This window comes from Mauremys reevesii, linkage group 7, assembly GCF_016161935.1.
Source record: "Mauremys reevesii isolate NIE-2019 linkage group 7, ASM1616193v1, whole genome shotgun sequence".
Lineage (NCBI taxonomy): Eukaryota > Metazoa > Chordata > Testudines > Geoemydidae > Mauremys > Mauremys reevesii.
Window position 1 is genome coordinate 24,915,061 of NC_052629.1, and position 16,662 is coordinate 24,931,722.

The following is a 16,662-nucleotide window of genomic DNA, read 5'->3' on the forward strand; positions in this document are numbered from 1 at the left end:
AGCCAGCCCTACACCACCTGCTCCTTCTACCTCCACCCAACACAAAGGGCATTCTAGCAGATTGAAAGGGACTTGGCTTGAATGTCTTGTGTCCTGTCAATCCCTGGCTGTATAATAGCCCTTAGAGGGCTAATACCAGCCTGGTGTACTTGGGCTTCAGGGCTGCAGTTCTAAGTTGCTCTGGGAGTTGAACTGGTCCCTGGATGCTCCCAGAACTGCAGAGGCAGAATACTGTTCCAATGCCAACTCTGCCCCACTGCCTCTTTGGGTAGGTCCATACTTACCCGCCGGGTCGACGCGGAGAGTTCGACTTCTCGGAGTTCGAACTCCGAACGTGCTCCCGTTGACTCCGGAACTCCACCGTCACGAACAGCGGTGGCGGAGTCGACGGGGGAGCCGCGGAGTTCGATCCCGCGGCGTCTGGACAGGTAGGAAATTCGAACTAAGATAGTTCGACTTCAGCTACGCTATTCGCGTAGCTGAAGTCGCGTACCTTAGTTCGACCCCCACCCCCCCCCGTAGTGTAGACCAGGCCTTTGGGTCCTGTGTTGATCATAGGTTAACTAGAGTGAAAGATCTGGCCCATAATCTTTGTTTTGGGCTGCTTAAAGAAAGCCCTCCCTTGAGCAGCAGCGAGGCACAACTGTAGCTCAGAGATTTATCTGTGTGCACCTTCTGGGGTATGAAACAGCAAAAGAGAGTTGAAAGAGTTTGGGCCATATGCTTATCAGCCTCCCAGGCAGGAGCCCAATATGCTGGGTATACCTCCTCTGCTCCAGAACCTTCTACTAGTGAATTCCTCCCAGAGCAACCCCTGGGCCAGTATACCTACCCCTCATCCTCACTCTGCTGGCATTATTGAGCCCTATCTTAGATTTCCTGAAAACTTTTTAATATAAATGATAAAAATGAAATATAAATAATTAATACTGCCAAGAAATAGAGATTTAAAATAATGTTCAAACAATTTCAGCAGTAGCCAAGATCCAAAAACCAAACCAACAACTGGAAAACATGTGAGTCTTCCCTACTAGAGGCAAACAGTGGCAAACTGGTTGTGTCCTTGGCAGCTTTGAACAGGGAACTGCATAGCACAGGTGCTACCATTCAATTTCACATGCTGGAATGTTGCAAAAATAGTATTTCTCTTTCAGAGATAGGTGTGTGTGTAAAACTGTGTTCATTTATAAACAAGTGGAAAGTTCTTCAAAATGGATGGGGGATATGTTTTTGGTGAGTAACAAAGAAGTGCAAGCTTAAGACCAGATTGTTATTGGCCTCTGTGCAGGCGTACAAGGGCTCTGTGTGTGTGTGTAAAGAGAACCTCTGCTTTGTCACTCTGTACGGGCTTCTAGAAAAAGCTGGGCCACAAATGCAGTCCCTGTTCTCATCTGAGCACAAGGATGCCAGTACTAGTGTCCCAATAGGTGCCCAAAAGGAACAGAAAGTGGAGCAAGAGGACTACGGGTTTGCAGGATTGGACCAACACTGGGCTAACTAAACTCTTATAACAAAGCAAAATCACACCTACTTTCGTGACTTTCTTTACCCACTACTAAAAACACCTATGTCTGAATGAAACACTAGCCTGCGTGACGGGCCTTGGGGAGGAAGTAGGAAGGAAGGATCAAGATGGAAGTTATTTGAACTAATAATTTCTTAAACTATAAAAACAAAGGAATATGGATTTTTGTATTCAAAATACAACATAACGCACAAAATTTTACATAATGTATAATAAATCTAGATCCACATTAATTGAATGGGTGTGTACAGAAATCCAGCTGTACGGCATTTACACATGCATGTTCTTATGTTTTAAAAACAGAAACTGAACATTGCTGGTTTGCAGGCTCTCTTCTTCTAGAAGCCCATAATATGGTTGAAGTGTCCCTGAAATGACAAAGTTTCACACGTCACAAAACAAAACAAAACCTAATTTAAAACTGGTGCAGCATTTTTGTCATTGTGCAGTGAAACTCTTTGGTCAAAGAGAAATAGACAGTGTACAACTAAAAGCATCATACCTTGATCATCTGAATGACATAGCGGCAGGGGCGGCTCTAGGCACCAGCAAAACAAGCTGCTGCCTAGGGCGGCAAAATATAGGGGGCGGCAAAAGGCTGAGGCTGGGGCCCCAGCTCATCCTGCCGCTGCAAGCCAAGGAGCGGCCCGTCCCCTGCAGCTGGGCAGGGCCGCGCTACCGGCTCCGCTTGGGGGGAGAGGGATGGCCCCTTACCGGTAGCGCGGCCCCGCCTGGCTGCAGAAGACGGGCCGCTCCTCCTCTGCTTGTTCCCCGGGTCCTAAACAGCGCAGCAGCAGCTTGGCTGGGGGGGCTGAGCCCCGCCCTGCCCAGCTCAGAGCCGCGAGGTCAGGGGGCGGGGCTACAAGCTCCAGGCCGAGTGGAGGCAGCTGAGCTCAGCCTGGAGCTTGCGGCCCCGCCCCCTCCCCACGCCGCTCTGAGCCGGGAAGAGCTCAGCCCCATCCGGAGCCATGCGGCTGCCTCGCGGTGAGCCGCGGGTGAGCAGCCGGGGAGGGGGGGTGGCTAAGGGGCAGGGAGTCCCAGGGACACTCAGGGGGCAGGGAGGGGGCGGTCAGAGGCCAGGGAAGGGGGGTTGGATTGGGGGGGTCTCAGGGAGGTGTTTGTCAGGCACCCCCCGACCCCATTACCCCCCAGGCCCAGCCCTGATCCCCAGCTCCAAGCCCAGCCCCTCTGAGGTGGGCACCCCCCCGAACCCATCCTCCCCACCCAGCCCTGACCCCCAGCTCCAAGCCCAGCCCCTCTGAGGTGGGCACCCCCCCAAACCCATCCTCCCCACCCAGCCCTGACCCCCAGCTCCAAGCCCAGCCCCTCTGATCCAGACACCCCCCTCACCCCATTCCCCCCACAGCCCTGACCCCCAGCTCCGAGCCCAGCCCCTCTGATCCAGACACCCCCCTCACCCCATTCCCCCCACAGCCCTGGACCCCAGCTCTGAGCCCAGCCCCTCTGATCCAGACACCCCCTCACCCCATTCCCCACAGCCCTGACCCCAGCTCCGAGCCCAGCCCTTCTGATCCGGACATCCCCTGACCCCATTCCCCACAGCCCGGACCCCCAGCTCGGACCCTAGCCCCTCTGATCTGGGCACCCCCCTGACCCCATTCCCCCCACAGCCCTGACCCCAGCTCCGAGCCCAGCCCCTCTGATCCAGACACCCCTGACCCCATTCCCCACAGCCCTGACCCCAGCTCTGAGCCTAGCCCCTCTGAGCTGGGCACGCTGACCCCATTCCCCCACAGCCCTGACCCCAGCTCCGAGCCCAGCCCCTCTGATCCAGACACCCCCTCACCCCATTTCCCCACAGCCCTGACCCCAGCTCCGAGCCCAGCCCCTCTGATCTGGGCACCCCCTCACCCCATTCCCCTCACAGCCCTGACCCCCAGCTCCGAGCCCAGCCCGTCTGATCCGGACACCTCCCTGACCCCATTCCCCCCACAGCCCAGCCCCCGAGCTCTGAGCCCAGCCCCTCTGATCCGGATACTCCCGACCCCATCCCCCACTGCCCTGACCCCCAGCTCTGAGCCCAGCTGCTCTGAGGTGGGCACCCTCCGACCCCCTCCCCCCCCCCCAGACCCCCAGCTCTGAGGCGAGCCCCTCTGAGCCAGACAACCTCCGACCCCATCTCCTCACAGTCCTGAGCCCAGCCCCTGTGAGCCGGGCACCCCCCAGAGCCCAGCTCCCCACCCAGCCCTGGGCAACAGCAGCACCACCTCCAGGCAGTGACAGCCCATTGGCACCAACCATCACCCAGCAACAGCCCATTTTGTAATTGCAAATGTATACAGACCAGTAAAGCATTTAATGTTTTTAAATAATGTATTTGGTGTATTTTCAAATTATTACAAATTAATTTTCACTAGTTATTTTTTACATTTCCAAATACATATTACTATAGTATTGCAACTTTTTTTTATGGAAGGGGCCCCCAAAATTGCTTTGCCCTGAATCCTCTGGGTGGCCCTACCCAGTGTGTGTGAGGAGCCGGGGAGGGAGGGAAACGGGGTCCCCTGGAGCCGAGCCTGGGCTGCAATGGTGACGAGGGGCTCCTGGAATGTGTGAGGAGGTGAGCGGCTGGCTGGGTTCGTCGGTGCTGAGCAGGTAGCCCCGCAGCCGGAGATCCTCGCCTTCCCTCCTGCCGGGGCTGGGCCAGGGCACCGTGAGGCTGAAGAGCAGCAGGTCCAGGGGGCTCTCCAGGTCTTTGGCCGCCAGCATGTCGAGGGTGAGGGCGGTGAGCACGAACTGATCCACCTTGGCCACCAGCAGTGCTGCGAAGCCCAGGGAGGGGGCCGTGTTCTTTGCGCCACCCCGTAGCCGTGCCGCAACCTGGAAGTACTCCCGCTCCATGCTGCCCAGCAGCTCCACCCGCATGGGGACGGAGTTGCAGCTGGGCCAGGGCTCGGCTGCAGTGTGCTGGTAGCGGATCCCACATTTGTGGGGGAGGCCAGTGCTGGGGCAACAGGGGGTGTGAGTGGGGGGTACTGGTGGGCGGGGGGGGCTCATGTCTGGGGGTGGGGGGGGCAGCCAAAAATTTTTTTGCTTGGGGCGGCAAAAAACCTAGAGCCGGCCCTGCATAGCGGACACTGAATCAATCTGGATAATCAAGGAAGTTTTTCAATTTAATTTTTATTGATAACATGGTTCTATTTTGGATAAGCCTTTCATATGTCAGGTTAAAATGTTATGCATGCAAAAAAGTATAAAACAGAATTGCATACAATATACCAACAATTTTAACATCTCATTGGTAACTGTTAGCATGTTAGAAATCATACTCTTTTGATTAAATATAAAATATATTAGCACAGTCCAAGCAGGATAAGGGTTTATTTTCTCGCTGGGGACTTATTTTACATTATCTTGTGCATTTTTATGTATACATTTTTTACATGACTAAATAAACTATTTGTGGGTAGATATTTTACACACAGATCAAACAAAAATGACCCTCTTACACTGTGTCGCCTTATAGAAAGGATTTTTCTTAAAAGTAATTCAAACAAGCTTGGAAATTTATCTCAAAACATTTTTCATCTGTGCATTCCCACCCCACCTTCCTTCTCTCACATGCAAAATTTGGTCCAGTGAATGCTTAAAAGTAGTAACTGTTGAAATAAAAACTTCTCCTCACTCCACCCCCAGCACTAGTTTAATACAGTTGCATTTTTTCACAGTACAGTATTTAAATATAATTTTTACCTTGCTCTTCCTGTATTAGCTAACCAGTTTAAGCTTGAATCCTGTCCTCTCTACACTTTTAAGTGCAGACCTAAAAGTGGAAGTATTCATGAATTGCTGATGTTAGTCAAGTTCTTTACATTCCCCCAAAACTCCATAAAATCAGGATTTCCCAGTGCAAAAAACAGCGCTTACAAAAGGTCCACCACTAACCACAACCACAAAAGGGTTGTCTCAGCCCATTAGGCTTTGTGTCTGATTTACCCCAATCTAGCTGCCATATTTTACTTTAATTCACTTGTACTCCGCTTTAACTGTAGAATGTACAGCTTCTTATGTGACTTTAACATATCTTATGTTGTTCCTTGTAAAACCAATAGAGGCATGCTTTATCCCTTCCCACGTCTGGGCTCCTCCTCCTTGTTACAGCCAGATATTGGAGTGCTATTTCCAGAGTAATTATTTTGAAAGGTATCAAAACTGGATCTCTGTGAATGACAATCCTTTAAATCTTTTAAGGTGAAATCTGAACTCTGCAGAAAGTTACTAGTTAGCTGAGCTAGTAACACTTAAATTGTAGTCTGATACACTGCAATTTAAAATTGTTTTGTGAATGAAAATAATGTACCAATTTGGTTCCTGATCAATTGATCAAAATATGTGTATTTTCTTCTCTTATGTTGTTGGCCAGAAGTAGCTAATTAGTCAAACAGGATGTAATGAGTGAGTCTATACATGCTGATCTTTAAGTAATCCATGTCAAACCCATTACATTTTAATCCTTGACCTCTGCTTCCACTGGCAATATGATCTCCTGTATCAAGCATGGACAAATGCTTTTGTTCCTAATCGCCTCATGGCACATTGAAGACATTATAGTTTCACTTGATCCAGACATTTTTAAAATTGCTCTGCTTTAACTAGGAAAAGTATTTATCCATTCTGGGGTGGGCAAACCTACCTACAAGAGTAAAAGAGAATATAGTAAAGCTATAATTTGAAATTCTTATGTTTTGCAAGCTGAAATATACAGTGGGAAATAAATCTTCCATTTTGGAATTGTGGTGTTCCTATATAGGAAAACTAGAGCTATAAAAATAGACTAGGATAAAGAAAACTCTCTTTTCCACTATCAGATATGTCTACTGAATGCTCTAAATTTAAGAACAACATGAACAGATCATCCATGGTATTAGACTTTCATAGATGCAACCACTTACACAAGGGTTGAATTTTATCTGGCAAGGGTTTTCTTTTTTCTTTTTTCCTTTGGCTCATAAATGTGTTCTTACATTTACTGATGTAAAATGTAATGAAGAGAAGCACAAGACTATTTCATTTCTAATACTACTGCCAAATAGAAATTATTTGAAATAAAGTTATTTGAAATTAAGAGGTATACACCAATATTACCTAAAGCTGGGTATAATATATTCCAGTACTAATTTGCAACTGTGTAATTCATCAAAAATTAGTTTCACATTAAAACTGAAGAATCTTATTAACACTAATGCTGGCACTTGTAATTCTGAAAACCATTTAAAAAATGGTAAATCTCCTGAGGGATCTGTTACATACGAGGGAGGCCCTAGCCATCTAGCATTGGGGTGCTAGATGGCTAGGGCCTCCCTCGTATGTAACAGTAAATTTCTCACACTTGTCATGATACAGGAGAACCTCAGAGTTACGAACATCTCGAATGGAGGTTGTTTATAACTCTGAAATGTTCATAAGTCTGAACAAAATATTATGGTTGATCTTTCAAAAGTTTACAACTGAATATAGACTTGAAACTTTACTATGCAGAAGAAAAATGCTGCTTTTAGCCATCTTAATTTAAATGAAACAAGCACAGAAACAGTTTTTTTACCTTGTCAAATTTTTTTTTAAACTTTGCCTTTATTTTTTTTTAGTAGTTTACATTTAACATAGTACTGTATGTATTTGCCTTTTGTGTGTGTGTCTCTCTGCCGCTGCCTGACTGTATACTTTGGGTCAAAATGAAGTGTGTGGTTAACCGGTCAGTTTGTAACTCTGGTGTTCATAACTCTGAAGTTCTACTATATTTATTTAAAAGGTGTCTTGTAATATCATTTGAAAATTAATAAACTGGACATTAATATCACTGTGAAATGTTACAATGCTGTTTTTAAAACTATGGATACTCTTATATTTTTCATAGTCTGTAAACAGACAAAGGAGGCAAAACAGTTTCTCCCACCCCCACACAAAGAAGAAAGGCAAACACCTCTTTGGCTCAACTGCAAATCAAGCCAGGTGTGACCAGAGACAAGGACAACTGGGCCATTCATTTGCAATGCAGATTCTATCACGATCATTTGCATTGTAAATCAGAGGGGACTGCAAAATTAAGATGGCACGGGCTCCCTGGTGGACACAGAAAGCTGAGTCCCGAGGAGGGCTTCCTGACCCCGAAGACAAAGATAAACTTTGGTGACATAAGGAACTGCTGAAAGACTTTGGGGTGTCCATCAGCTGAGAGAACAAAGAAGCCAGCGCTTTGTATTTATGAAAGATGGGTCCTGCTAAACAGGCTGGAGAATGCTGACAACTCGGTGTGAGTTTAAAAAAACTGTTAGACAAAGCTATACTTTGCTAGAATTAAGTTTTAGACACTAGAGAGCATGATGTTTTTGTTAGTAACCCTTTCATATTTCTTTCACTCTTGCCTGAAATCACTTAAACCTATGCTCTTTCTTAAGAAACATATTCTTAGTTTTACTACACACCATCTGTGTTTGGGTAATATGGTGGTATTGGGTATAACTCCAGCTGATCTAACGAGGTGTTGTGTGTACTGGTTCTTTGGAGGCAGAGAACTCAGTGTTACCTCTGTGAATATCCAGTAAGAGAGAAATGGTTTTGGGGAGACTTGAACTGCAAGGGTTGTTGGGGTCACCCTGCAAGGAGTAACTGGGCTGGCCAGGGGAGACCATGGTGCTGTGAGCATGTTGCAGGTGTCAAGACTCTGAGCCAAAGCTGCATAGCACAGAGGCACCCAAGGTTACAGGGCAGGAGGTGACAGAATGCCTTACTGGCCTGTGTGAACCCCCAAAGCATCACACCATTGCTGGAATATTCAGCACAATAGCTAAAAATAGTAAGCGGGTACCTACTAAAAATATGAATAAAATGTTCAGGGGCTCTACTTTTCTTTTCTTAATGATCTTAATGAGAAATACCAGTGGAAAAGAGGAGATTAGGTATTATTTTTACTTTAAAAAGCATTCAGTTACTTCAGTAAACTGCTTTTTAGAGCGAATTTGAAAAATATGTTTGCAATCTCTATATTTTCAACCTGATGCTGGAAACATATTAGTTTGTACTCTGCTAGCATACCTCGGAAAAACTAAATCAATCTGCCTTTTTTATTTACATGCTTTATTCCTGAGAAATGTAATTGCGATTTTTATTAACTTTATGTTTTATGGATCTAATATTTAAGAACAAGTCCATCTTTTATGTCACAGTAAGAAGGTTAATATACTTACAGATTCTCCTGCAATACATCTTGGGCAAGGCTGGGCAGTACCTTTGCTTCCATGATTTTGAAAAATCTAACAAAAACATACACAAAACTCTCACAAAAAAGCAATTATTTGCGATTTTATTATAAAATGTATTTTAAACATGTTCTACTAATAAATAGTTATTGTTGGCGATGTAAACATACCACTGAATTTGGCTTTTCCTTAGGAGTCCGAGGAATAAATTGTTCTGTGGTATCTTTCTGTTTTGAATCCAGCTCCATACTCCAGTAATCCATAGCACATTCATTTAATTGGTGGCAAAAATCACTCTCATTTGGAACGGTCTCTAAACTCTTGCATACTCGTTTCTAAAAGAATAAAAAGCAGTATTTACCTATCCTCATAAAGCACAGTCCACTGCAATTTAAAAAAAAATACTGAAAACCTGTAACAAATCTTGAGTTCAATTCTCAAGTGTGCAAAATGTCCATAGCCCGATTATATTGAGGGGCTTTACAGAATAAGATGAGGATGGGTAAAAATGTCAAAAGCATCTAAGTCCCACTTTCAAAAATGACTTAGGCATTCCAGATCCTAAGTGCCATTGACTTTCAATGAGACTTAGGCTCCAGAATCTCTAAATCACCTTTGAAAATAGGATTTAGGCTTCTAAATAATTTAGCTTTGAAAATTTCCTCTAATATCTTTTTGAACCAACTTTGTTTTTAGGAATAGCAACATTTTAATATGTGGTATCATGGTATAATATTCTACATTTTTCTCTTTGTACCCCAGTGTTGATCAGTGTTACATATTGGTTCACTAGCATAGATTGCTTTGCAGATCCCAATACTGTCTATTGACAGAGTCAATCTTCACAATGAATGTCAAGTGAAATATTCTTTCTCTCCCAGTAGCATAAGAACTTCATTGGCAGCAGATGACTTGCCAGCAAACTAACCAGACTCCTGAAGCATGGAAACTAAATTTAAAATTTAAATATGTATAAAAAAATCCTGTTATGTAAAAATAAAATGGATCAATATGCCAGGAACCTCAGTGGAGAAGAGTTGAAACAAGAAAACTACTGAGGAATAAAGCATATTTGTAAGGGAAGTAAATCAAAAAGTAAAATATGTATTGTACTCAGAAAGTGAATAATATAATAACATAGTCTGAGAAGGTCCTCTAAAGACAGGCTTCCCTCCACTGGGAAAACATCCTCTCCCTTTTGTTGTTGTAGAATTTGTCCTTTATTAAAAGCTATGGTATACCAGTACAGCAACATAACTAACAAGATGTATGAGATGAAGGTTAAAAGGAAAAAGTGATTTACTGCTATGCATCATAAGAAATTTGGCTTATCAAAAATAAATTCAAGGTATTGTTTTTTGGGTTTAAGATACTTAATATCAGAGAGAGAAATTTAGCATACAGAGTAGTTGGCTGACAAAATCTTATACTGATGCCAAGAGAACTTGAAGTTTCTAGCGAGGCTGGCTGCAGAGAAGGTTAAACTATACTGAAATCCTATGACAGCAGAGCATCATTTCAGGGAAGAAGAACAATAAACCAATAAATCAATTCTGACTGTGGACAGAACCCAGTTAATGCAAGATCTATTAAGTTTACAATTAATAAGGCCCAACAGGTCAGTTGTTCAGAAAGCCTAGTTTCCACTAGGCAAGACTACATCAGAATGACCCTTTATTTACCAGGAATGGTAAACTCAATCTAATGATCACTTTATGCACTATATCCAATGTGGGTCCAGGGCTCAAGACTAGAAACAAATGGTCACATTCTATCCTAGGAAAGACAGAAAAGAACAGATCATTCTATAGAGAAGATACACACCAACCTATCTTTTTAGGAGCAAAGTATGTGTGAGTGTTTGGAGGAGAAAGGGGAGGGTTTCCAGATAAATCACTCTTCCCCTTGAGTACCGGTGAAGTTGCCACAAGTTTATTTCCTGGCTTTGTAGAATACACTGATCATGAAAGGGTGATACAAGTGATGCAAGAACTAATATGAAAAATTAACTAAGTTAAATGCAATTGCAGATGGTTTTGAGAGACTGTCAACTGCTTTCTTATAATTTTAAATACACACACACAAAGATTTACAAGCTTCCGTGTCAAGTGCTTATTCCTATTGTCGTTTTTTCTCTCTTTTCCAAACATTTTTCTCCTGTATATACTAATAACCACACTGGCAGTTGTTTTGTTTTATCTTTTGTTTATAGTATATCTCAGCCTGTCCTCCAGCTGGATGACAGCAAGTATGTACAAAACAGGCTCCCAACGTGCAGTCTTAGAAAATGCGGAGCCCTTTGCTAACCTTCAAGTCAAAGTACCTGGAAATTAATACAAAGTTAATAAGGAATCTCTCAAAAATTAGAGCTCTATCTTAAGTCAAGCTCCTGTAATATACAGGAAGAATTACCTAAACATAGAAAAGGGAACCATATAGACGAATAATGTGCAAAGGAGTGTGAGGAAGGCTAAGATGAGACATGAAGGAGAGAAGAGAGGACACAAGGAATCTTCCCCCTGCACAGGAAGCTAGCAACTAGCTTTTTGCACTTAGAGTACAAAGAATGAGGAAGGCTAGTATCCAAAGTGGTGCTAGGATTTCTAGAGAGGACAGTATTATGGCACCTTTCCTCCTCTGCAGCAGAATGCCCACCATGACCTTTGAAAGGATGTCAGTGTTTGAGTTTCCTCTGGGCTCCCTAGGGTACTGATTGCCACAAGAATGATGCCTCCAGCAGATCCGGCTAGAACCGTGTAGATGAACACTACACTCTTTGTAGGCAGCAATTTAATAGCCACAGTCAGGCCCAAAGATTCCATGTTAGAAGGAACCTAAAAGGAAAGAGTTTTGCTGTTTAAAAACAAAGTGTAGAGCTATGTACAATACTCTGCAAATTATAAAACAAGACCAGTTTCCCAGCATTAATACTAGTGGTAATCTTAAGGCTTCTACTATTAGTTTAAGTCTAAAACAGAAACCAGGTTCCACTTCCTTGGCTTATAGAACACCTGTGCTGCAATCATGAGTGGCTCCTAATTTTCTCCTTTAGAGGAAAATTCTCCTTTCGGATTGTGACTAGTAACTTGCTCTCTAGATGCAAGGATCTCTTACAGGAAAGAGAGAGCAGAATATTCAAGTTGGGATCTGGCATGTGGATCTGAGAGGATAATTTTATCTCCTCTCTGAAAAATGGTCTCTCTAACTTATTTGTCACTGCACATGGACAAACTACAATGCCTGAGCCAGGACAAGTCATTATCTGTCTGTGTAACCTCAAAAAGGAACAAAAAAAAGTTCTTTCTTTCTTATGCATTCTACTCACTTATGGTCAGACAGGGTTTGAAAGCAAGAGGTCACTAACAGACTTTTATTTTCTTACCTGTAAATGGTATTTCTCTGATGGACAAGGTTAGCCTCTAACTAGATAGGTTTTTGCTCATGTCACACTCAAACAGGCATGATAAGCCAATGGAGTAAGAGCACATGAGCACCAACACAAGTTGTCTTGAGGCTCCTGTTAATTTCCCCAAAGCGAATGCCCTGGCACTCACTATAAAGAAAAATGCTTACAAGCTAGGTGGTAAGGGACACCTTCTTGGAATGAATTTGGTTAGAGAAATGAACTCATTCAAGCTTAAAACTTTTATCCTGAGAATGCAACAATAAACTCCTAACAGACTCTCTGCGTGAGACATTTCAGAAGTAGGACAGTAGCAAGTGAATACTGTTAGTATTGCCAACTGGTAATAAGGCAGAATACCAATTAAAGTGTGGCTATTTGTTCATCAATACCATTTAGGCTGTGTCTACACTGCCACTTTCAGCACTAAAACTTCAGTTGTTCAGGGGTGTGCAACCCGCCCCGAGCAACAAAAGTTATAGCACTGAAAAGCGCCAGTATAGACAACGCTTTATTGCCAGGAGCCGATAAAGCTCATTCAGGGTGGGGTTTTTTTATTGCTGGGAGAGCTCTCCCCCGGCGATAAAGCATTTACACTGCCCATGTCACAGCACTGCCACCATGGGCAACAAAAGCCGCGGCAGCGCTTTGAAGCGCTAAGTGTAGTCAAAGCGCCAGCGCTGGGAGAGAGCTCTCCCAGCGCTGTCCGTACTCCACCTCCCTGTGGGGAATAACGTACAGCGCTGGGAGCCGCGCTCCCAGCGTTGGGGCTTTGACCACACTGGCGCTTTGCAGCGCCGCAATTTGCAGCGCTGGAGAGGGTGTGTTTTCACACCCTGCTGCAGCGCTGCAAATTTGCAAGTGTAGCCAAGGCCTGGAAGGTTTTGCACATCCAAATATGTTAGCACTGTGGAAGCAGCTGTGTTAATGTACATCATAGTCATATGTAGGTTAATACACTATGACTCTTGGCTTATGACAGATGTTAACCTGGGACTGGGGGATGTGCAGCCATTGGTTCCCATCCTATGGGTTTAACAACCACTTCTGTAACACATACGGGATGGTTCATGGTTTGTGGATGCAGCTGTGAATGATGGTCGAGTGGGAGATACATGTCTAGCCAATACTTGTATCAATTGTTCTTCCCAGGGTCTTGATTCATAAAGACGGCAAGCCTCAATATGGTATGAGCACTTATGTAGAGACATGTGCTAGTGAGGCAGCAGTTGGTAATCTGGAAGATGACTTTTGTTTTACAGCAGTAATACTCAGACTGAGGCTTGTGAGCTGCAAGTGGCTCTTCAATGTATCTCCTGTGGCTCTATGCAGCACGTGAGTTAATTATTAACCAATCGGGATGCTTTTACTATGTTATTAACCAATTGTAGCTGATAAAATAATGTTTGGTCAGTCTTTTTCCTGTGAGAATTTTATTTATTTATTTATTTATATTATGTATGTATGAATTCACACTACTGTGGTCCTTTGGGTAACGCTGATTGCTAATTTGGCTCCTGAACCACTGAGGTCTGAGTATTACTGTTCTACAGTATGCCCTGTTGCATTCCTCTGACTGAAGGGTGCTATGTATCTGCATCAACATGCTTCATCTGGGTGGCAAACTATGTCCTTTTTCTTAACTGCTAAAGATTATTCTCTCATGTTTAGGCTGATGAGCTGTCATGGATCCTGACATTCATGTGCAATACAAATTAACCTAGCTAACTACTCCTAACTTTCACTACCAAAAAGAAGAGGAGAATAAGAACCATAGCATGTTCCTCCCACCATGAGAAGTGTTGTTTAAAGCAATATTACATGCTGGCTGCTTGATAGGAATGTGCTACAGACAGGGTTTTGGAGCTGTGCTCCGGAGCAAACTCCAGGCAAAAACCTACAGCTCCACTGCTCCGGAGCTGCTCCGCGCTCCAGCTCCGGGCTCCGCTCCAAAGCCCTGGCTACAGGTCTGCAAAATTTTGTGTACTGCTCTAATACTAATAGCATGCCTTCCCACTGATACATGACATAACACATGGATTTCTAGTACAGGAGGCAATAATTGGTTATGATGTATCATTTCCAATGTGCAGTTGACTTGCAGCCTGTGAGAACTATGGGACTGAATTGCCTACACAGCCAGGAGAGTCACATATCCCCAATCCCAGTTGTCTTCATGGCTGACCTGTGTGCTGCCCTCCCATTCTACAGGGCTCAGATGGTTTATTTGCTGGATATTTATGAGCTAGTGTTATGGGCAACATATGGGATCTAGGAAGGAGCTATGAGCCACTATTTTGATTCAACTGGTACAGTTTTCCCCACTCAAGGCCCATGTCTACAATCAGCGGTAAGTGGTGCAATGTCTACTTGGCTCAGCTGGAGGGATGGCCAGTTCTTAACCAACATCTGTATGGTGATTTATTGATAGCTTTTTACTTTTTTGGCTTCACCACAGAATGGTTATCAATGTTCATGTATATCCCTTAGCAGAACTGTGCGATACTGACTACTGCCTGTGACTGCACACGCTGGGACATGACCAGAGGTTCAGAACTCCTCCAATCAGCAAATATCAGTTTGTTAGGCCTGTTTCTTTCCTTAATGATGATTTTCTCACGGTGAGCCTATTAAGTTGCTTTTGGGCTTGGGATCATAATGACTTATAAAATTAATCTGGAGGTAAAAATTATATGTTTGCTTCTTCATTGAATAGGTTCCACTAACTTGAAGTGGTGGATGGGTAGCCTGTATGTAATGGGAAAGGAGGATGACAGAGGTAATGACAGATTTTACCAGTTTTCTTATTGAAAAGGTCAGCAAGATCTTGCAAATATAGAGGAAAATGTACTTTCTAACTATGAAAATAGTTAAGCACTGGAAGCTTGTGGAATCCTCATCATTAGGTGTTTGTCCAACCAAACCATCACTGTACTTGTGAAAGTAAACACGCAATTCAATTTTAACTTTAATTTTGCTAACAACAAATAAATACTTCAATACTTTAGCTAGGGCTAAATTCTGCATGAAAGCATTGGTGTGGAAGGTTATGCAGGGTTGGGCCTCTAGAGAGTTCAGTAATATTTCAGTACTAACGCTAGGGGGCTAACAGCCAAAACTCCAGCCAAATAAACTCAAATTCCAATAGTTAATGGCATATAGTTCAGAAAGTTCACCACTCATTATCCTTTTAACCTAAGACACTACATTTTTAATTGTTAGTAACTTCTTAGTTTATACGAAACCTATCCAAAGCCTATTACATTTGGAGGAAAGCCCCAAATTAACTTTAATGGATCACTCAAACCATATAGTGCTTTTACTTAAACAATGAAAAACTTCATTTACAACCAAATGAATGAGACTTTCCCATTGTTTCTCCTGCAGTGTCTTGAGAGCAAAATACCCACAATCCTTTAATCTCTCTCATATCAATATCTACTCAAGGTTAAGCAACAACTAACAATTAGAACATGACTGTATTATAACACAAATACTCATTTAATTTCTAGAGAACCTACTCATTACTGTACATGTACTATCACAAAAACTTTCTTTGTAGGGCTTCTCTTGAGTAAAGGACTCAAACCAGCAGTTCTTACACAGACAAATTGCTTCTTGTTGATTTGTGCTCCAGTCCTGCAAATATGCAGATGTGGAATTTGATCACATGAAGCTATGTGAGTAAAGTTACAAGGACAAGTGTCTGTGGGACAAGAGCTGTAACTATGAAATTTGCTTCAGCAAAGATTGCAAGAATGGGCACAACATATAGTTAATATTGGATATAGCAACTTATCCTACATGCAGCATCTTCAGTAGGGTCATCCCTGGGTGGCTATCAAGGGCCAAATGTATGCCAAAGGCTCAACACAAGGGATCAAAACTTGCAGGAAACTTAAAAGTCCATGGTGGACTAATCCCTTTAACTCGTTTCCACAGCTAAAAGAGGTCAGTATCATCATCCACATTTTACAGCTAGGGAAACTGAGTCAGGGTACGGGGAAGTGATTTGCCGGAGGTGAAGCTGATACAGCTGACGTCACTACCTTTCATCAATAAAAGTGAGGGGGGGGGCTTCAAATCGGCGTGGCCGCCGGCGAGCTCTCTGGAAAGGCCAAGGCGGGGCTGGGGTAGTGCCAGTGTAAACGGAAGGGGGGAGCGCGGGGTTTGCAGTTGCTAGGCGCTTACAGCGCTAGCTCAGTCTCCGGGGCTCCAGCCAGGAGCTAGCGGCGGCCAGCGCCGCTCGGGAATCTGCCGGGCAGCAGCAGAGCGCTGCGGGCCTGGCAACGTGCCCGCGGAGCCGCCGGAAACCGCGGAGCCCTCGGCGCCCTACTCCCTCCGCGTGCGGAACTTACGCGCTCCGGGTCTCCCGGCTCCTGCGAGAGCAGCGCCCCCCGCCGCCGCCGCCGCGTGTGCAGCGCCAGCAGCTCCATGCGGCCCAGCGCCAGCCGCTGGTCTCCCTAGCCCGGCGCTCGGTCCGCAGCCAGAGCGCACAACCCCGGCCCTGGCGCGCG

At 44.3% G+C, this 16,662-nt stretch overlaps 1 protein-coding gene across 1 annotated transcript; it reads right to left on the reverse strand.

Moving 5' to 3' along the window:
* Nucleotides 1-518: 518 nt before the first annotated feature.
* C7H10orf143 (chromosome 7 C10orf143 homolog) lies at nucleotides 519-16,642 on the reverse strand. The gene is made up of 4 exons (XM_039482960.1): nucleotides 16,504-16,642; nucleotides 8,913-9,077; nucleotides 8,731-8,796; nucleotides 519-1,893 (listed from the first exon to the last, which is right to left on the reverse strand). Exons 1-4 carry the CDS (start codon nucleotides 16,579-16,581, stop codon nucleotides 1,864-1,866), a joined length of 339 nt encoding a protein of 112 aa, XP_039338894.1. The 5' UTR covers nucleotides 16,582-16,642; the 3' UTR covers nucleotides 519-1,863.
* Between the last annotated feature and the right edge of the window lie 20 nt (nucleotides 16,643-16,662).

Excerpts from the sequence above, each read along its gene's own strand:
- C7H10orf143 (XM_039482960.1), bottom strand. The coding sequence starts at position 16,581 with ATGGAGCTGCTGGCGCTGCACACGCGGCGGCGGCGGCGGGGGGCGCTG. Across the intron at positions 9,078-16,503 it reads AGCCGGGAGACCCGGAGCGC|AAACGAGTATGCAAGAGTTT; the intron begins GTAAGTTCCGCA and ends TTATTCTTTTAG. Across the intron at positions 1,894-8,730 it reads GATGTATTGCAGGAGAATCT|GGACACTTCAACCATATTAT; the intron begins GTAAGTATATTA and ends TTGTCATTTCAG.